Here is a 21,831-nt window from a genome sequence, read left to right as displayed (position 1 = left end):
CCAAGGACCCAACTCAGTAACTTTACCAACAAGAATGATGGAGAAATTATAATAGCATAGCATAACAAAACTAGCATAGCAGAGAAAGAATCTGCAGAATAATAGAACACATTTTGTTCCAGGTAAGACCTGATATAGGACTAAGCCAGAACATCTCTGGCTGAAGTTAATTATTTATGATTAAGGAAAAAAATTACATAAGCACCCAGGCAGAGTAAGTGAGGCTCTACAATACTATTCTTGAATTCAGTTCTGACACTAACTGGGATTAGCATCAGACCCCACAGCTTTAAAGGTACAATCCCCTCAAGACTTTCCTCACTTTATATGTTAACTGCAAGTTCTGGGGTCCCCCAGGCCACCCAAACCTCTGACCAACTGGCTATAAAATCAGGGGGTCCCACAACTCCCGTATGTTCCTTAAGCCACTAGAACACAGAACTCAAGTGCTATACTTAGTTTTATTACAAATGACATAGATCAGAACCAGCCACATAAAGAGAAACATAAAGCAAAGTCTGGGAGGGTCTTCCATGCTCCCTCCCTGTGGAATCAGGGAATGTCACCCTCCCAGCACATCCAATGTATTCACTAACCAGGAAGCTTCACCAAGTTTTTATCAGGGAATCATTAGCCAAGTGACTGCAGTCAATCTCCAGCTCTCCTTCTCTTCCAGAGGTTGGGATAGCTTTGAAGTTCCAACCATGTAATCACATAATTGACCCTTCAGGTGACCAAACCTTTCCTCCTGAGTCACTTTGCTAGCATAAACTCAGGTGTAATTTAAGGGGTTCATGAATAACAAAGATACTCCTACTACTCAGGAATTCTAAGAGTTTAGAGTCTCCAAGGGCTTAGGAACCAAGGACAAAGGCCACTTAAATTTTTTATTATGCAACAGACACATAGCAAGAGAAAAGAACTTGGTTGACATTGGGTTTCTTCAAAGTAATATTTAATGCCAAATAACAGTGGAACAAAGTCCACAATTTTCTGAGGGAAAGAAAATTTAACTCAAGAAACTCATACTCAGCCAAGTTATTCTCCTTATAAAGTCAGTAGACAGACATTATCAACTAAGCAAGGGAATATAGTCATTATAAGCCCTTCTGAAGAAAAAAAACCTACTAGATGTTAAAATCAGCTAACAACAACAACAACATTAAAGAATACAAGGAAAGAAGCTATGTGAAAAGGACTATTGGTGAGTTTTGAATCCCACTTAGACATTAAATCAGGGTTTCTTAGCCATAGCACTTAGGTTTGGGGCTGGATAATTAATTCTTTGTTGCAGAGGCTGTGCATTGTGAGATATTTAGCAGCATTCCTGGTCTCCACCCACTAGATGCCAATAGCACTCCCCACAGGTTTGACAACCCAAAATGTTTCCAGACATTGCCCTATATCCCCCTAGGGCATAACCGCCCCCAGTTGGGAATCGGTGACATAAACTAATGCTTCATAATTGAGGAAGTTATGGTTACAGAAGAGAATGTACAGGTCTCAAAACCTGACAATAATATAACAAAAACCAAGTCAAGGCACTAGGTGAAGGGAGATAAAAGAAAGAGAATGTATCAATTGATTAATTTCTTAAAGTAGATATTGATTGATAAGCTTAAATAGTAAAAGGTAGTTTAAAAAATTACTCCAATCACTTTAGGTTTTCCTTAACTTTGGTGGGATCTTTTAGGAACTAATGACATGTCTAGTTAAGAAACACCTACCTGGGGGGTGTCTGGGTGGCTCAGTCAGTTCAGCATCTGACTCTTGATCTCAGCAGCTCAGGTCTCAATCTCAAGGTCGTGAGTTCAAGCCCCACATTGGGCTCCACACTGGGCATGCAGCCTACTTAAAAACAAAACAAAACGAAAGAAAGAAATACCTACCTGGTATTTGACTATTCTTCAGTTTCACTTCAATTGTTTTTCTGTGGATTAAAGTTCAGTATCATTTTACTTAAAATATTATGCATACCCCAGATCCATTTTTTATCAGTTCATCTACCTACTTCCATCTGTAAATATGCCTAGAGTAATATGTAAAATGATGTGTGCTCAGAGCTGTTAACAGTTGCTTCTTTGTGGTGAAATTTGAAATGGTCTTTTACTATATTCTTTGTATTTTTCTATGTTGCTAGAATTTTAAAATGAATGTTAATTGCTTACATATGAAAACATTTATTCTCCATTGCTTTCCTGTTTTTTTTTTTTAAGTAAATCATTTTTGTAGATATGGCTTCTTTACTCAAATATTTGCTGAATGCCTGTTGTGTGTTGGGCTCTGTTCCACCTTTCTGGAATTCAATGATGAGCAAAATAGTTAAAGTACCTGCATTCTTGTTGGCCTGGAATGGGCTGACAAGAACCTTTGGTATAATATTAATATTAATCAGGCATGGTAACTACAGCCTTATTCCTGATTGAATGGAATGCCTCTAACATTTCATCATGAAGTGTTTCTAACATTTCAATATAAAATTAAGTTGTTGATGTCCATTATTTATCATATTACAGAAATTCCCTTCTATTTGTATTTACTTTTGGGGACAATGAAGGTTGTCATGAATGAATGCTAAAATTTGTCAATGACCTTTACTGTATACATTGAAATGCTCATATTGTTTTTTTTTCTCCTTTTACCTTTTCTTAGGATAAATTAAGTCAGAGTTTGACATACAATCAGTCAAATTGGTCATAATGGATGTTTGATTTTTGTACATTGCTGAGTTTAGTTTGTTAATGATGTATTTTTTACTTTTTATTTGTGTTTGTAGTTTTTCAGTTTGCCTGTGATTTTCTCTTTAGCAGTGTTTTTATCTAAAAATGCTACCAATGGGGATCCCTGGGTGGCGCAGGGGTTCAGCGCCTGCCTTTGACCCAGGGCGCGATCCTGGAGACCCGGGATCGAATCCCACATCGGGCTCCCGGTGCATGGAGCCTGCTTCTCCCTCTGCCTATGTCTCTGCCTCTCTCTCTCTCTCTGTGACTATCATAAATAAATCATTAAAAAAAAAATTTAAAAAATAAATAAATAAATAAAAATGCTACCAATGCTATTCTAATCTCAAAAAATGAGATGGGGGTGCCTGGGTAGCTCAGTTAGTTAAGTGTCTGCCTTCAGCTCAGGTCATGATCTCAGGGTCCTGGGATTGATCCCCATATTGGGCTCCCTGTTCAGAGGGGTGTCTGCTCAAGTCTCTCTCTCCTTCTTCTTCCTTAAAAGAAGACAGACAAAGACAGATATACACACACAGAAAGGTATGTGATCAGACAGGCAGAGATAATAACAATATATCTAAAAAGCCAACTCCAGTGATTACTGAAAACACTAGAAGCTAAGAGAAAGGCATAGAACAGATTCTCCCTTAGAACCTTCAGAGACAGCATGGCCCCTACTGCTACTGACATTTTAATCTCAGATTTCTAGTCAGAACTGTTACAGAAGAAATCTCTGTCACTTGAAACTACCTAGTTTGTGGCACTTAAATGTAAATGATTTAGTTAATTATTGTAGAAAGTAATATGAAACTTGGTGTTTTGCTGCCCCGAAAACACCAGCTCAGTATTCCTTGTGTATTCTGAACCATCTAATTACTTACAATAACATTTTGACTACCTGACTGCTTCACTGTTAGACTAGATTCTTTTCTATCTGATACATGTTTTATTATGTATTGATTTTATACATTCTCTCAATGGCTAGGCATTTTATCTCTATTTTTTTTTTAAAGATTTTATTTATTCATTCATGAGAGAACAGAGAGGCAGAGACGCAGGCAGAGGGAGAAGCAGGCTCCCTGCTGGGAGCCCAATACAGCACTCGATCCTGGGACCCCAGGATCATGACCTGAGCCAAAGGCAAAAGCTCAACCACTGAGCCACCAGGGCACCCCTCTATACAGTTTTTAGCACAAAAAGACAGATTTTTTTTTTTTTAAGTTTGTAGGATCAGGAACAGGAGATGCCTTCTTCCCTTTCTGAATATATTTTAGTAAACTTTTCTCTCTATGATATATATTGTAAGTGGAGCTTTGTTTCACTCAGAACATAGCAGTCAAAAATGCATGTATAATTATCTTAAAATTAGAAATCAGTGGATAGAAAGAAATAAAACAGTAGAGAAAACAAAAATCAATGCCTAGAAGGTTAGACATATAACTTAAGAAATATATAATAGGATAATACTCTTTAGGCATTCCTGCCTCATACCAGAATAAATTCCAAGTGACTAAAGATTTAAATTTAAAAACTGAAACCATCTTAGTATGGGGGACCTGTTATCTTGCAGCATCCTCTCCCCAAAACCAAAAAAATATGCACTCATAAACAAACCCAGAAAAAGCATTCCAAAGCTCAGCAATAACAACTGAGCAAGCAGGAAATACTAGGTACTAGGCTCTGCTGAATGCTAGAGACACAAAGACAAATATGACAAAGCCATTCCTGGACTGCTGTTGCACACTCCATTAGAAGACAACCAAGTGTTATATGAAAACCTCTACACTCTAGTCAACATTAATGAACCAATTCTTCATAATGACCAAGGGTAATGAAAGCAAGTAGAGGAAGGAGGAGAGAGGACCAACAGGACATACACACACTAAAAGATGGATGAACCTTGAAAACATTTGTATATATGTGTGTATGTATCTCCTATTGGTTCTGTTTCTCTGAAGAACCCAGACTAATATACCCTGTAAGTACTGACTGAAACCCCTATTTGGTTCAACCATGACTCGGTTCACTGCATACCCCCTCCCCAAACAAAAGTAAGGTCTCTCCCTATTGGCTACAAGGTACCAAGTTTCATGGTATGAAAGGCACTCTGGCTTGTAATGCCTCTTAAAGCATTTCTCCTTGATAATCTCCTAGGGCTTTTCTCCATCAGTAACACAGTGAATTAAAGAACATTAGACCATAAAGTTTTTGAGGGCAGGCACTCTTTAGTATTTGTGACAGTATCTAGTTTGTGCATAATAGGAACAAGATATAGAAAATAAATAGCAGGGGCACCTGGGTGGCTTAGTCAGTTAAGCATCTGCTCAGGTTATGGTCCCAGGGTCCTGGGACCAAGCTTCACATAGCGTTGAGCTCCCTGCTCAGCAGAGTCTGCTTTTCTCTCTGCCTCTGCCCCTCCCCACCACTCATGCACTCTCCTTCTCTTTCAAATAAATAAATAAAACCTTTAAAAAAATCAATCAGTGTAATCTACCTTACTGATAGGCTAACAAAAATCACATAATGATATTAATTGATGCAGGAAAGGTATTTGCCAAAATTCAAGGCTTATTCATGATAAAGATTTTCAGAAAAACAGGAATACAGGAGAACTTCCTCAACTTCATAAACATCATCTACAAAAAAAGGTACAGTTCACATTACTCTCAAGCATGAAAGACTAAATGCCTTCCCCCTAATATCAGGGAAAATGCAAGCATACTTGCTCTTACCATTCTTATTCAACATAATGTTGTAATTCTAACTGATGCAATAAGGCAAGAAAAGGAAATAAAAGGCACATAAATCTGAAAAAAAGAAGTAGGGGGAGGAGTTAAGATGGTGGAGGAATAGGGGATCTTAATTTTGTCTGGTCCCTGAAAATCAGCTAGATATTTATCAAATCATTCTGAACACCTATGAAATCAACCAGAGATCTAATAAAAGATTGCTACAATTCTACAAATAGAAAAGCGATAACTTTTTGCAAGGTAGGAGGTGTGGAGACATGAACCAAAGGCGATATATCAGAAGATAACCTACAGGAGGAGGGAGCCTCCATAAGCTAGCAACCGAAAGTGTTATAAACAGCGAAGTGCAAACTCAGAACTTTTAGAAGTCTGTCTAAAAGGTGCTTAGTGGTGAAGCAGGGTAAAATCCCAGGTGGTCTCAGGATGCCCAGGGTCACATAAAGAATTGGGGTGCCCAAGTGTGGCAGAGTTCCTCCGGGGAGGAGTGGTAGGGGTGTGCGCCATGTGAGTCCATAACGTTTGGAGACTCAAAATGGGGTCATGTGCCTGAAATTAAAAAAGCTCCATTACAGGCTGAGTGAATCCAGAGTTGAGACAAAACAGGGAGACAAGAGTGACTGATTTTCTAGGAGGGCTCATTGAAAAGTGGAGGGCATAAACTTGTAGCTCTGGGACTAGAGATCAGGGCACTGCCATTTTTCATCCCCCACATCAGCTCAGGAGCCACTTGCACTGAGCCCAGCCCAAAGGTGGCAAAGGTGGTACAATTCTGCCTGGGCACAGACACCTGAGAATCAGGGTAACAGGCCCCTACACCAGAAGACTACCAGGAACTTCTAGCTAATACCAAGTTTACCAATCAAAGAGAACTGTAAAACTCCAGCTCTTAAGGAAAGCAGTATATAGCATTCATGCTTTTTTCTTATTATTCCTTAGTCTCAGTTTTATATGTTTTTCCTTTTCAGCTATATTCTTATTTTATCAATTGTTTTTAAAAATATTTTTTAATTTTCATTTTTACATTTATATTTTATGTATATTTTTTATTTTTGGCTTTCTTTCATTGTATTCAATTTTATTTTTTGTATAAATGTAAGTTTTTCTTTCTCTCCTATTTTGGTATCTAATTTCTTCTAATAAACAGACCAAAATACACCCAGGATCTAGTTTATTGTTCTGTTCAACGTCTGTTTGATTTTATTCTTTTTGGGGGGAGAGGTGGTTCTGTTTTCTTCTGATTTGCTTATTTAATATTTTTCTGGTGTCACTGTTGCTGTTTTTGTACTTTCTCTCTCTTTCATTTACTCTTTTCTGGACAGAATAAGATGAAAGAACTTGCCCCAAAAGAGAGAATAAGAGGTAGTACTCACTGCCAGGAATTTAATCAATATGGATATAAGTAAGATGTCAGAACTAGAATTCAAACAATGATTATAAAGATACTAGCTAGGCTTCAAAAAAGCATGGAAGACACTAAACAATCCCTTATTGGAGAAATAAAAGAATTAAAATCTAATCAAGTTGAAATAAAAAAGGCTATTACTGAGATGTTATCAAAAACAGAGGCTCCAACTGGTAGGATAAATGAGGCAGAGGAGAGAATCAGTGATATAGAAGACAAAATGATGGAGAATAAGGAAGCTGAGAAAGAGCGATAAACAACTACTAGATCACAAGGGGATGATTCGAGAGATCAGTGATACTATAAAGTAAAACAATATTATAATAATTGAGGTCCCAGAGGAAGAGGAAAGAGAGAAGGGCAGAAGGTTTATTTGAACCAATGATAGCTGAGAACTTCCCTAATCTGGGGAGGGAAACAGGCATTCAATTCTATGAGGCACAGAGAACTTACCTCAAAATCAGTAAAAATAGGTCAACACTGGGAAACCTGGGTGGCTCAGTCAGTAAATGTCTGACTTTGGCTCAGATCGTGATCTCAGGATCCTGGGATCAAGCCCTCCATCAGGCTCCCTGCTCAGTGGCGAGTCTGCTTCTTCTTCTTCCTCTGCCCCTCTCTCTATATGTGTTCTCTCTCTCAAATAAATAAATGAAATCTTTAAGAAAAACAGGTCAATACCTCGACGTATAATAGTGGAGCTTGCAAATTTCAGTGATAAAGAAAAATCCTGAAAGCAGCTGGGGACAAGAGGTCCTGAACCCATAAGGGAAGAAACATAAGGCTGGCAACAGATACATCCACAGAAACCTGGCAGGCCAGGAAAGACTGGCATGAAATATTCTCAGTGCTAAATGAGAAAATCATGCAGCAAAGAATACTTTATCCAGCAAGGATGTTATCAGAATAGAATGAGAAATAAAGAGCTTCTAGGACAAACAGAAACTAAAAGAATTTGTGATCACTAAACCAGCCCTGCAGGAAATACTAAAGGAGATCCTTTAAGCAAACAAAGAGCCCAAAAGTAACAAAGACCAGAAAGAAACAGAGATAATATACATAAATAGTGACTTTACAAGTAATACAATGGCACTAAATTCCTATCTTTCAATAATTATTCCAAATGTGAATGGCCTAAACTCCAATCAAAAGACAGAGTAACAGATTAGATTAAAAAAAAAAAAAAAAGACCCATCGATATGGTACTTCCAAGAGACTCCTTTTAGATCCAAACCTCCAGATTGAAAGTGAGGGAGTGGAGAATCATTTATCATGCTAATGGACATCAAAAGAAAGCTGGGGTAGCAATCCTTATATCAGACAAATTAGATTATAAACTAAAGACTGTAATAAGAGATGAAGAAGGAAACTCTATCATAATAAAAGGGTCTATCCAACAAGAAGATCTAACAATTTCCCTAACTTGGTAGCAGCCAAATAAATAAACCAATTAATAACAAAATTAAAGAAACATTGACAATAATACAATAATGGTAGGGGACTTTAACACCCTGTTCACAGCAATAGACAGATCACGTAAGAAGCAGAAGATCAACAAGGAAACAAGGGCTTTCTTTGAATGATACACTGAACCAAATGAACTTCACAGATATATTCAGAGCATTTCACCCTAAAGCAGCAGAATACACATTCTTTTTGAGTGCACATGGGACATTCTCCAGAAGAGATCATATAGTAGTCACAAATCAGGTCAAATCATCCAGTACCAAAAGAGTGAGATTATACCATGCATATTTTCAGACCACAATTTTTAAAACCTGAACTCAATCATAAGAGAAAATTTGGAAGGAACACAAATACATGGAGGTTAAAGAGTATCCTACTAAAGAATGAATAGAACAAAAAAAAAGAACAAAAAAAAAATAAAAAAAAAAAAAAAAAAAAAAAAAAGAATGAATAGAACAATCAGAAAATTAAAGAAGAATTTTAAAAATTCATGGAAACAAATGAAAATGAAAACTCAACTTTTTAAAACTTTTGGGATGCAGCAAAGACAGTCCTAAGGGGTAAGTAGATAGCAATATAAGCCTTTCTCAAGAAATAAGAAAAGTCTCAACTATACAGCCTAATCTTACACCTAAAGGAGCCGGAGAAAGGATAGCAAATAATAAAGCCTAAATCCAGTAGGAGAAGAGAAATGATAAAGATTAGAGCTGAAATCAACAAAATAGAAACCAAAAGAATAGAACAGATCAATGAAACTAGGATCTGTTTCTTTGGGTTTTTTTTTTAAAGATTTTATTTATTTATTCATGAGAGATACATAGAGAAAGGGGAGGCAAAGACAGAGGCAGAGGGAGAAGCAGACTCCTTGCAGGGAGCCCGATGTGGGACTCAACCCCAGGACTCCGGGATCACACCCTGAACCAAAGGCAGACGCCCAACCGCTGAGCCACCTAGGTGTCCCAGGATCTGTTTCTTTGAAAGAATTAATGAGATCGATAAGTCCCTTGCCAGGCATATCAAAAAGAAAAAAGAAAGGACCCAAATATATAAAATCATAATGAGAGAAGATCACAACTAACACCAAAGAAATACAAACAATTATGAAACATATTATGAGCAACTATATGCCAACAAAGTAGACGATCTGGAAGAAATGGAAGCATTCTTAGAAACATATAAACTATCAAAACTGAAACAGGAAGAAATAGAAAACCTGAGAAGACCCATAACCAGCCAAGAAATTGAAGCAGTAATCAAATATCTCCAAAAAAGGATGAGCACTGGGTGTTATACTATATGTTGGCAAATTGAACTTCAATAAAAACTAAACAAAACAAAAAACCTCCAAAAAACAAGAGTCCAGTGCCAGATGGCCTCCCAGGGGAATTCTATCAAACATTTAAAGAAGAATTAATACCTGTATTTTTTTTTTAATACCTGTTTTTCTGAAGCTGTTTTAAAAAATAGAAATGGGAGAAAAACCTCCAAGTTCATTCTTTGAAGCATTACCTTGTCCCAAAACCAGACAAAGACCTCACCAAAAAAGTATAGACCAATATACCTAATGTACATAGAGGTAAAAATCTCATGAAGATACTAGCCATAGGATCCAATAATAACTTAAAAGGATTATTCACCATGACCAAGTGGCATCTATTCCTGGGCTGCAAGGGTGGTTCAACATCTGCAAATCAATTAGTCTAATATACCATGTTGATAAAAGAAAGGACAAGAACCATATAATCCTTTCAATCAATGCAGTAAAAGCATTTGACAAAGTATAGCATCCTTTGTTGATTAAGACTCTGCAGTGTAGGGACAGAGGAAACATACTTCAAGATCATAAAAGCCATATACAAAAAGGCCACCACAAATATCATTCTCAATGGGAGAAACTCTCAGTTTTTCCTCTAAGGTCAGGAACATAACAGGGTTGTGCACTCTCACCATGGTTATTCAACATAGTATTAGAAGTCCTAGCCTCAGCAATCAGACAACAAAAAGATATAAAAGGCATCCAAATCTGCAAAGAAGTCAAACTCTCACTCTTCACAGATGATACGATACTCTATGTGGAAAACCCAAAAGACCCCACTCAACAAATTGCTAGAACTCGTACAGGAAATTAGCAAAGTCACAGGATATAAAGTCAATGCACAGAAATCAGTTGTATTTCTATACACTAACAATGAGATAGAATTAAGAGAAATTAAGGGATAGATCCCATTTAGAGTTGCACCTAGGAAAAATCCGAACCAAAAAGGTAAAGTATCTATACTCTGAAAACAATAGAACACTTATGACAGAAATTGAGGAAGACACAAAGAAATGGAAAGACATTCCATCTTATGGATTGGAAGAACAAATATTGTTAAAATGTCCATGCTAGATGCCAGAGCAATCTGCACATTCAGTGCAATTTTTATCAAAATACTATCACCATTTTTCACAGAACTGGAACAAATAATCCTAAGATTTGTATGGAACCAGAAAAGACCCCAAATAGCCAAAGGAATGTTGAAAAAGAAAACCAAAGCTGGTGGCATCACAATTCTGAAATTCAAGCAATATTATAATGTTGTAATCAAGAGAGTATAGTACTGGCACAAAAAGAGACGTACAGATCAATGGAACAGAATAGAGAATCCAGACATGGACCTTCAACTCTATGGTCAACTCATTTTTGACAAAGCAGAAAAGGACATCCAGTGGAAAAAAGACTGTCTCTTCAACAAAAGGTGATAGAAAAATTGGAGAGCCACATGCAGAAGAATGAAACTGGACCATTTTTTTTTACACCATGCACAAAAGTAAACTCAAAATGGATGAAAATCCTCAATGTGAGATAGGAATAGATCAAAATCCTAGAGGAGAACACAGGCAGCAACCTCTTTGACCTCAGCCACAGCAACTTCTTGCTACATGTCTTCAAAGGGAAACAAAAGCAAAAATGGTAAGATTTCATTATTTTTGATGGCTGAGTAATATTCCATTATATACCATTTGCAATGACATGGATGGAACTAGATGGTATGCTCACTGAAATAAATCAGAGAAAGACATATGGTTTCACTCATATGTGGAATTTAAGAAAACAAAACAGGAAAAAAATAAAAAGAAAAAAAAGAAAACAAAACAGGATCATGGGGGAAGGGAGGGAAAAATAAAATAAGATGAAATCAGAGAAGGAGACAGACCATAAGAGACTTTTAACTATAGGAAACAAACTGAGGGTTGCTGGAAGGGAGGTAGGTGAGGTGGATGGGTAACTGGGTGATAGGCATTACGGGGGGCACTTGATGTAATTATCACTGGGTGTTAATGCAACTGATGAATCACTGAACTCTACCTCTGAAACTAATAATACAGTATATGTTAATTAACTGAATTTAAATTAAGTACCTAAATCGGTAAAAAAAAAAAAAAAAAGAAAGAAGTAAAACTGTCCCTATTTGCAGATTATGTGATTAACTACACAGAGAATCCCAAGGAATCAACCAACAACCACCAAAAACTCATAGAACCAAAACTGACCAATAATTTTGTTTAATTGAATCTAAATTGGGTTTCTGTCACATGTAACTGGAAGAGTCATTTATTTACTTACCTATCAAATATTTATTGAATGCCTAAAACTTGCCAGTAACTGTTCTAGACAATAGTGATGCAACAGGGAAAAGAACAAAGTTCTTCTCTTAAGGGTGGTGGTAAGAGATGTAAAGAGTTAAAACAGGTTAAGGAAAAAAAAAAAATGAGGGGTGCTATTTAGAAAATATAGTAAGACCTCTTTGATAGGATACCTCAAAAAAATGGGGATTAAGGCAAAGGGGCATTAAGGAAAGAGTGTTCCAGGCAGTGGAAACTCTAAGTTCAAAAATCCCAAGGCTGGAATATGCTTGGTATGTTCAAGAAAAAGCAAGGTGCTGATGTGGCTGCAGCAGAATAAAGAAGGAGGAACAAGTGGTGGGTCAGAGAGGATCCTGTGCCAGATTATGCAGTTTCTTGTAGTCCACGTAAAGACTTCAGATTTTTGAACTAGGAAGCACTGAAGGATTTGAGAAAATGAAGGACCTGAGAGCGTTTAGTTTAGTTTAGTCCCAGGTAGTGCAACACATGAAACACAGCAGCTGGTTCATGAGACCTAGAGCAACCCACTCTGCCACTTAACTTCTTTCTTTTCCATTTCAAAACCCTTCTGTGTCCTTTTCCATCCTTTTTTCTTTCTTCCTTCCTAGAGAAAATTTCCTTTATTCCTTCACAGGACCAAACCCTCCAGCAACATCATGGGCACTTTCCTTCCTGTGAGTAAATTACTTTCCCAGCCCCCCAGCAAAAGTCTACAGCGTATTTAAATCATTAACTATGAATAGGAGGGTGGCAGGAGATTGTGTAAACCTTCAGTGTAAATTTAGCCCAGAACTCCTGCTCCTCCCTCTAGAATGTCTCCACCAATCCAGGAAAGGCCTTCTGGCTGTGTCTTGCTTCTTCCAGTTGTCAGACTACTTACTACTTCTCCCTCTTCTTTTGGCTGCTACCAGGACTAAAGCAGAAGTGAGAGTTCAAGTTTCAGGGCTGCTCTTCTAGGAAACAGGTCTGCCATCACTTCCAGCTGTGTCGGAACCTGCCACTTAAGTGAGTACTACCTTATCTGTCTCCTAAGTAAGGTTTGCTGGTCTGGCACACATACTTTTGAGCAAAGATAACAAACAAGCAACCCAAACCAACAAAACAAAAATGCTGTCATGGAAGTCTCAGGCAGCCAAAGTGTTTCTATCAGAATTCCTCAGCTGTTGTGTAATTCTAGTTTATAAGTGGCCAGGAATATGTACACACACAAGAAGCTTACACATAGCAGCTATGTTTTTCATTTTAAGTCTTTTGGGACTCTGTAATTTTTTTTTAACTCTGTGTATGTGTTAACTTGATAAAATGTTTTGGGAAAAAAATTTAATTGAGTCCAAGTAACAGCTGAGTTTTATACTATTACTGTCTACTTAGCTCTCCACCCTGCTCAGTGGCAGATTGGAATCCATCTTCTCTATCATCTGAAAAGGATGCATACTTTTTTTAAAAGATTTTATTTATTTAGTCATGAGAGATAGCAGAGAGAGAGAGAGAGAGAGAGAGAGAGAGAGAGGCAGAGACACAGACAGAGAGAGAAGCAGGCTGCATGCAAGGAGCCTGATGTGGGACTCAATCCCGGGGCTCCAGGACCACGCCCTGGGCCAAAGGCAGGTGCTCAATCGCTAAGCCACCCAGGCGTCCCCTGGAAAGTATGCATACTATGTCTAGGGAAATTTTAGGGAATATATACATGAAAATTCAAGGAAATAATCCTGGGGTAGCCCCTCTCTCCATGAAATGGTCAAGAGAAGCTCTAGAAGTCCTATATGGAAGTTTAAAGCAGGATCTTGTTAGGGCTGGGGAGAATAGTAGAGGCTTCACCTTGCTTTGAGGTAATATATGCTAAATTAATGTTATTACTTGGATTACTTGGTGGGAGAGATACTTATGGAGATGTAAGGAAGCTAAAACCTCCTCTGCACTGCTGTTTATATGGATGTAGAGCTTACATTTTAGATGAGACCTTAAATACTTCCAAGCCCAACTGGCCACCCGTGGCACTTTCTTTCTTAGAAGAGTTTTCTGTGGCTTGATACAAACATCTGGACTCATAACTCAGCTCTTTCACCTACAAAGAATATTGTAAACCTGCAAAATAGATGTTGTGAAATGCTAAGATTACTGGAAAAAAATTTTGTTGAGAAGTCAATCTTATTATGTTTGATTGGGAGGATACTGATATTTTCTTTTTGGTAGAACAGAATTGTTAGGCTCATTTTAAGCTCCAACTGACTGGTCAATTTTCTTTTCAATGCATATTTGAAAGATTCTAAATGTAGTGGAGGAAATAGTTTCAAAATTTCATCTTAATTGCACAATAATGGAAACAATTCAAATGACAGCAATTAAGGACTACCTTAATTATGGTGTAGCTTTTCACTGGAACGCCATGCAGCTCTTTAAAAAAAAAACAAAAACATTTTTTAAAAAATGAGAAAGATCTCCATGTACTAACATGGAAAGACTTAAGAGTTTGTTGCCAAAAAAAATTTAATGGGAAGAATAGTGTTATTCTAGGCTACTTGTTTTGTCAAAGTGATGGGGAAATAAGAACCTATAGTCATTTGCTTAAATACATGGAAAGAAATCCTGAAAAGATACATAGAAGTTATCATAGTTCCTCCAGGAAGTGAATTGGGATGAAACTGGGCAGCAGTGAGATGAAGGTGGGAGGGGCAGATTTTTTTGAGAAAAGGTGGGGAGCGAGGAAGGCAGAGGGAGAGAGAGAGAAAGAAAATTTTAATCAGGCTCTATGCCTGGCACAAAGTCCAACATGGGACTGAATCTCACAACCCTGAGATCATGACCTGAGCCAAAATCAAGAGTTGTGTGCTGGGATCCCTGGGTGGTACAGTGGTTTAGTGCCTGCCTTTGGCCCAGGGTGTGATCCTGGAGACCTGGGATCAAGTCCCATGTCAGGTTCCTGGTGCATGGAGCCTGCTTCTCCCTCTGCCTGTGTCTCTGCCTCTCTCTCTCTCTCTCTGTGACTATCATAAATAAATTTTAAAAAAATTTTAAAAAAAAGAGTTGTGTGCTTAAAAGACTGAGCCAGGCAAGTGGTAATTTTTCACTGTAATTTTTATGTTTTTGGAACTATTTGAAGACCTTCTCTAAAAAATTAAAATTAAGATAAAAGTTGCAACCCTAAAAATAAAGTGTTTTAAACTACTACTTAACTTCTTCCTTCAGTTTAAGGAAACCTGATGCTAATCTGTATTATGGGAGATAGCTGCCAAATGTGTGGGCTGTAACTTGCTGGCAAACAGGAGAGAAGGGTGGTTTCCTCCCTACTTAACCCCCACTGCCAAACAAAACAATAGTGAGGGGCAGTACTTTACTAATCCTGAACCCTTAGTAAAATCTTATCTTAGAAACCCTTCACCTCAATTTTCCTGTATTTTCATGTTTCATATCATCCAGTTCTTAGCTAGTATTAATATAGATCTGCACTGTTCACAAGAATGTTCTGCAATGATAGGACATTTATTGTGTATCTGCAGTTACCTATAGGCATTAGCCACTAGTCACATGTGACTATTAAGCACTTGAAATGCAGCTAGTATTACTAAGGACTTCTTTTTAAATAGTATTTAAATTAATTTGAATTTAATTAGCCACATGTGAACAGTGCAGGCAGTCATTTAAATCTGGTTAAGCAATAAAGGCACTTCTCAGGTCTACTAGAACTTTGAGCTATTGAAATAAACTATATACAAAGTTCTCCGTTCTGAAAACACCATCTATTTATTCAACAAATAAGCACATACTGTGGGCCAAACACTATGTTATTTCCCAGAGATAGTACCATGGACATAAGAGACAAAACACCCATCCTCATAGGACCTACATTCTAGTTCCAAAGATCAACAAACTATAGCCTGTGAGTTAAATCCAGTCTTCTACCTGTTTTTATACAGGCTGCAAAGCAAGAATAGTTTTAATTTTACATTTTAAAATACTTGAAAAAAGTCAAAAGAGGAACACTAATTTATGACACATGAAAATTACATGAGGGGTGCCTGGGTGGCACAGTCAGTTGAGTGTCCAACTCTTGGTTTCGGCTCAGGTCATGATCTCAGAGTTGTGAGACCAAGCCCTGCATTGGGTTCCACCCTCAGTAGGGAGTCTGCTTGAGAGTCTCTTTCTCTCTCTCCCTCTGGTCCTCTGGCCTTCCCCTTGTGCACTTTCTCAAATAAATAAATCTTTAAAAAAAAAATTACATGAAATTAAAGTTTCAATATCCACAAATAGGTTTTGTTTGAAACACAGCCATGCCCATTTAGTCATAAATTGTTTGTCAATGGCTGCTGTCTCAACCAGAGTTGAAGTAAGCAGTTGCCAGAGAGAGACCATATGGCCCACAAAGCCATATTTACTATCTGAACCTTTACAGAAAAAGTTTGCCAACGTCTACTCCAGTGGGTGGGTAGTAATATGCAAGATGTCATGATAAGCACTTTGCATGCATTGTCTCATTTAATCTTTGGGACAACTCTCTGATAGAGGTTCTATTAGTCTCTACATTGGTAAAATGGGAAACTAGGATCTGAGAATGTGCATTTCTAACTAGCTTCCGGTGATGCTGATCTGCTGGCTCACAGAGCACCACCTCTAGATCAGTGATTCCCAACCTTGATTGCATATTAGCATCCTCTGAGGAAATTTTTAAAAATATGATGCCCTGGTCCCACCCCCAGAGATTCTGATTTAATTGGTCTAAGACCAAAGAATACCCAGGTTTTTAAAAAAAATATTTTATTTATTTATTCATGAGAGACACAGAGAAAGAGAGACATGGGCAGAGAGAAAAGCAGGCTTCCTGAGGGGAGCCTGAGGTGGGACTTGATCCCAGGACCCCACGATCACGACCTGAGCCAAAAGGCAGACGCTCATCCACTGAGCCACCCAGGCATCCCTATCCAGGTATTTTTTTTTAATATTTTATTTATTCCTGAGAGAGAGAGAGAGAGGCAGAGACACAGGCATAGGGAGAAGCAGGCTCCACGCAGTGAGCCCAACGTGGGACTCGATCCCGGGTCTCCAGGATCAGGCCCTGGGCTGAAGGCGGCGCTAAACTGCTGAGCCACCAGGGCAGCCCCCTACCCAGGTATTTTTTAAAATGCTTTCCTGGTGATTCAAATACACAGCCTTGGTTGAGAATCATGCTCTACTGAATCCTATTGAGCCATAGTAAAGAAAACATTGAAATGGGAATCCAAAGATGTGAGTTCTAGTTCTAACTCTGACATAACCTATTGAAGCTCCATTTTGTTTGCAGGTGAAAAATGAGGTGCTCAAGCCAGATGATCTCAGAGGGTTCAAGCTCAGTGATTTGTCAGGTCCTCACATAAACGGGTGGGATGGTCAGAAGAAGTACCCAGATCTCCCAGTGCATTGAGTGCAGCAACATGATGCCAAACACCAGGCCCATTTAGAATAAAACTTATGGCTGAGATCAGTTATTAGTTATTGTTTGGCAACGTATCAATATAGAAACTCTTCCACATAGCCATGCTGCCTTCAGACCACACAGAGTTGCAATTAAAAATTATTTAATGATGGGACACCTGGGTGACTCAGTTGGTTAAGCATCCCACTCTTGATTTCAGTTCAGGTCTTCATCTCAGCCCTGCATTTGGCTCCATGGGTAGAGCTTGCTTAAGATTCTCTCTCTCCTTTTCCCTCTGCCCCTCTCCTGCCTCTATAAAAAAATGATTTAATGATTGTGAGAGTAGTATTTCATTACAGGGATTTTGAAAAATTACAGAAAGTATGAAGAAGAGAACCCTATAATCCCTACAACCATGTTTTTAACAACCTTGTTTATGAGACCTCAGCCAAGTAAATGGCATCATGATCAAATGATTTCCCACGAAGCAGGGAGGACTAGATGGCCTGGAGGGTTGGTCCTCTCACACAAAAGTCCTAAAGGTTAAAGCCCTATTATGACATCTCTGGTAAATGCAGCTTCAAGTCTGGACTCAAAGGTTGTGTAGGCTCCTACTGGGAGCCTGCTAACTACAGCCTATAAATTAAAGTTTGATTTTTGACAGTTCTTTCATGTCTAATTGGTACTAGGTTACTCTGTTTCCTCACTTATGGATTATCCACTGTGGAAATTCTCCTTAACATGTCTGTACAACTTTTGAAATGCAGATGAAAGATATCTTTGCTTTCACTGAGTGTAATTGAATGACCCAGATCTTTACGTCTTTAGAAATGCATATGGAGGGCAGCCCTGGTGGCTCAGCGGTTTAGGGATGCCTTCTGCCCAGGGCCTGATCCTGGAGACCCAGGATCGAGTCCCACATTGGGCTTCTTGCATGGAGCCTGTGTCTCCGTGCCTCTCTCTCTCTCTCTCTGTGTGTCTCTCATGAATAAATAAGTTTTTTTTTTAATCTTAAAAAAAAAAAAGAAATGCATATGGAAAAAAATAAGATGTAGTACATAGTCAGGAGAATGAGTTGGGACCAGATAGTTCTACATTCAAATCCAAACAATGCCTTTGTCTTGTACTGAATATTTGTGTCTCCCTACAAATTCATATGGTGAAACCCTAACCCACAAAATGTGATGGTATTTGGAGGCGGGGTCTTTGGGAGGTAATTAGGTTTCGATGAGGTCATAAAGGTGAGGCCCCAATGATGGGATTAGTATCATAATTGAAGAGGAAGAAAAACCAGAGCTCTCACTCTATCTACCATATAAGGATGCAAAGAGAAGATGGTCATCTATAAGTCAAGAACAGAGCCCATACTGGAAAACTGAACTGGTTAGCACTTGATCTTGGACTTTCTAGCCTCTGGAACTGTGAGAAATAAATGTTGTTTAAGCTATCCTGTCTTTGGTATTTTGTTATTGTGACCAGAGTTCACTAAGACAGCCTCTTATTAGTCATTTTTTTCTGCCTGTAAACAGAGATGATAATATCCATTTCACAGAGTTGCTCTGAAGATTTAGTGATAATTCATATGTAAGTAAAGCACTAAGTACAGTGTTTGAAACATATGGAGTGCTCAGAGAATGGCACTCGTATGATGATAATAAATAATAATAAAACTACACTACTTTGGGGTATGGCTACCTTTGGGATAGAGACAAATACATGTCCTTTTGCTTATCTTTTAGATGGACTGGATTCTGTGGAAATCCTGAGTGCAAGCTCATCCAGCAAGACTTATGTTAGCTCGTTACCATGCAGACATTATTTCGTGCCAAGTGTTTTCGGCACCTGGCAATCCCTGGTTCTGTGAGAGTACTGCATAAAGATTATAGGACAGTGCCCCCTCAGAACTTTACCAACTATGAATCCATGAAACAGGAATTCAAACTGGAGATTCCAGAGTATTTCAACTTTGCTAAAGATGTCCTGGACCAATGGACCAATATGGAAAAGGTATGGAACAAGGGCCAGTCCAACTATAGTTTCTCAGATGGAAGGGACTTTGCCCCCAGGGGATATTTGGCAATGTCTGGAAATAGTTTTGGCCAGGGATGCTGCTATATATCCTCTAATAGACAGGACCGTCCCCCATAGCAAAGAATTATCTGGTTCAACATGTTAGCAGTTCTGTAAAGGTTAACTTCTTAAAAAACCAAAAGGTAGTAGTAGTATGCAGGTCAGAAATGGTAGGGAATGAGGCATAGATAAAGCATGGAGAGAATATAAAGGGATACAAGAATTCTAACTTTTTGGAAGGAAAAACAATCAAGCTAAATGAGAAATGACATGGCTTCCAACAGCTAGAAATAAAGATGCCAGAGTTATATCCTGTGTGCATCCTAACTAATAACCTTTGAATTTTCATCTGAAAAAAGACTCCACTGAGTCAGTTAAAATACAATTTAGCTGCATAAGGACCTTGGTTTGTCTTTCCTCAGGCTGGAAAGAGACCTTCCAATCCAGCCTTCTGGTGGATAAATGGAAATGGGGAAGAAGTGAGATGGAGTTTTGAGGAACTGGGATCTTTGTCTAGGAAATTTGCCAATATACTTACTGAAGCCTGTGCCCTGCAAAGAGGAGATCGAGTAATTGTGATTCTGCCCAAGATCCCAGAATGGTGGCTTGCGAATGTAGCCTGTCTGCGAACAGGTTAGTAGTGTTGCCGTCTGATTACATTTAAACTAGGCCGGATGGGAGATTTTCCAAAACATCTAAGTAATCATGAGACATTTATTTGGGTAGATTATTTGAGGTACATAATATAGTATTATTCTCAGGAATATTCTCAGGAACCTTAGAAATGTGTTGGAAACCTATCATATCTTTTGACCTAAACTATAAGTTGAGTTTCTCATAATGAAATTGGTTTATTAACCAAATGCCAATTAACAATTGAGTACCCTCATACCTACCACTCTTCTCCTCCTATAGACCTGTGGTCATCTGGAACTCAGTGAAGCCACAAACTCAAAGAACCCACCCCAGTTCTTGTTTCATGCCTTTATTTCTCTCATGATTAACTGCCATTCATCTGGTGCCCAAAGCAAGCAGCTTACTCCTTCCAAATCAGTTCCTACATCTTGTAAATTTAACTTCCCACATGACTCTCGAGTCCCTCTTCTTCTCCAATTCCATTGTCATTGCCTTACTTCACATTTACCATATCCTGAATGGATGTGCCCAAAAGTCTCCCTAATTCTGATTTTGTGTGTGCCCACACCTTACTCTAATCCCATCCATCCTCCATAGCTAGTGTTCTTTCTAGAACACATGTTTTATCCTGTCAACATGCTCCTTGACATTATTTAATAACTCTCCATTACCTACTAGGTAAAATTAGAACTTCTTTAGATGTGACATGGAATCTTCCCTTCATTGTTATCTTCCTTTCCCTTCATTGTTTTCATATTCTGCGCTCCAACTATATCAAATGGTTTCCTATAAGGTTCACGATCTTTCTTATTTCCTGGATTTTGTGTACACTGTTTCCTGTGCTTGGAAAGCCTTTCCCTCACACCTAACCACCTGGACAACTTCTATTAGATTTTCAGGTCTCAACTCTAATCTCACTTCTCAGGCAACCCTACCCTGATGTCCCAATTCAGGTGCTTTCTTTATTGACCTCCCCTAGAAAATATGTATACATTTCTATTTTAGCATGTACTATATTGTCTGAGTATACTATTTGTTCATAAATTTGTCTTTCCCCTAGGACTATGTATGTTCCTTAAAGCCAATGACTATGAAAGAGTCATGTCTGTACCTCCAATTATTGGCATATACTAAGTGCTCGGTAAAATATTTGTTAATTAATATCCCTACTCTTATAAAAATCATTATGTTAAGTAAACATCCTTAATTCATCATAATTACTTGTCTTTGAGAGTTACAAGTTCTCATATCACATGTACATGTAAATTGTACACTGGAGTAGCCGGTCCCACTTTTACAGTTTTTTTTTTTAAACAAAATGATAGTTTTCATGAATGCTGCTTAAGGCTGCTTAAGCTCATTGTCTTAGTAAAGGACTGTAGGATTGCCAGGACCAGAAATCCATTCATATTAGTTCAATAAGCAAGGAAAATTATGGAATGTCTACTGAAGAATCTTACAGAAAAAAAAAAAAAGTACACACAGAGCAACTGGTCTTTCTCTTATTCTTTTGCTCTGAAGCCCTATGGCTCTTGTCTGTCTCTTCTTCAAGCATCTGTTCCTTTGACTTCTTTCTGCTAGCACATGATTTCTTTGTTCTTCATTTTGGCTGACAGGTGGTTTGGTTTGCTACACAGATGCCTTGGCCCTAACTCTGCATGTCCCAATCCACTCAGTCTCTTAAATCAAATACTTGAGGCAGAATCCGACTGGCATGGCTTGGGTTGGGCCAGTCAGATGTAGTCAGAGGGAGGCTCATCTGATACAAACATGGTT

General features: G+C 38.3%; 1 protein-coding gene across 3 annotated transcripts in view; it reads left to right on the top strand.

Moving 5' to 3' along the window:
- The first annotated feature begins 1,051 nt into the window (after window positions 1-1,051).
- Window positions 1,052-21,831, top strand: part of ACSM3 (acyl-CoA synthetase medium chain family member 3) — a 37,285-nt gene continuing 16,505 nt past the window's right edge. For 2 of the 3 annotated variants that reach the window (XM_041747517.1, XM_041747515.1), the window contains exons 1-4: window positions 1,052-1,204; window positions 12,875-12,968; window positions 19,089-19,356; window positions 19,842-20,052. In XM_041747517.1, the coding sequence (XP_041603451.1) occupies window positions 19,156-19,356; window positions 19,842-20,052 (412 nt within the window). In that variant the 5' untranslated portion in view covers window positions 1,052-1,204; window positions 12,875-12,968; window positions 19,089-19,155. The remainder of the gene's footprint in view (window positions 1,205-12,874; window positions 12,969-19,088; window positions 19,357-19,841; window positions 20,053-21,831) is intronic. The other variant, XM_041747516.1, reaches the window with a different exon arrangement.

The sequence above is a fragment of the Vulpes lagopus genome, chromosome 3, assembly GCF_018345385.1.
Source record: "Vulpes lagopus strain Blue_001 chromosome 3, ASM1834538v1, whole genome shotgun sequence".
Classification (NCBI taxonomy): domain Eukaryota; kingdom Metazoa; phylum Chordata; class Mammalia; order Carnivora; family Canidae; genus Vulpes; species Vulpes lagopus.
This window is presented reverse-complemented; position numbering and strand designations above follow the sequence as displayed.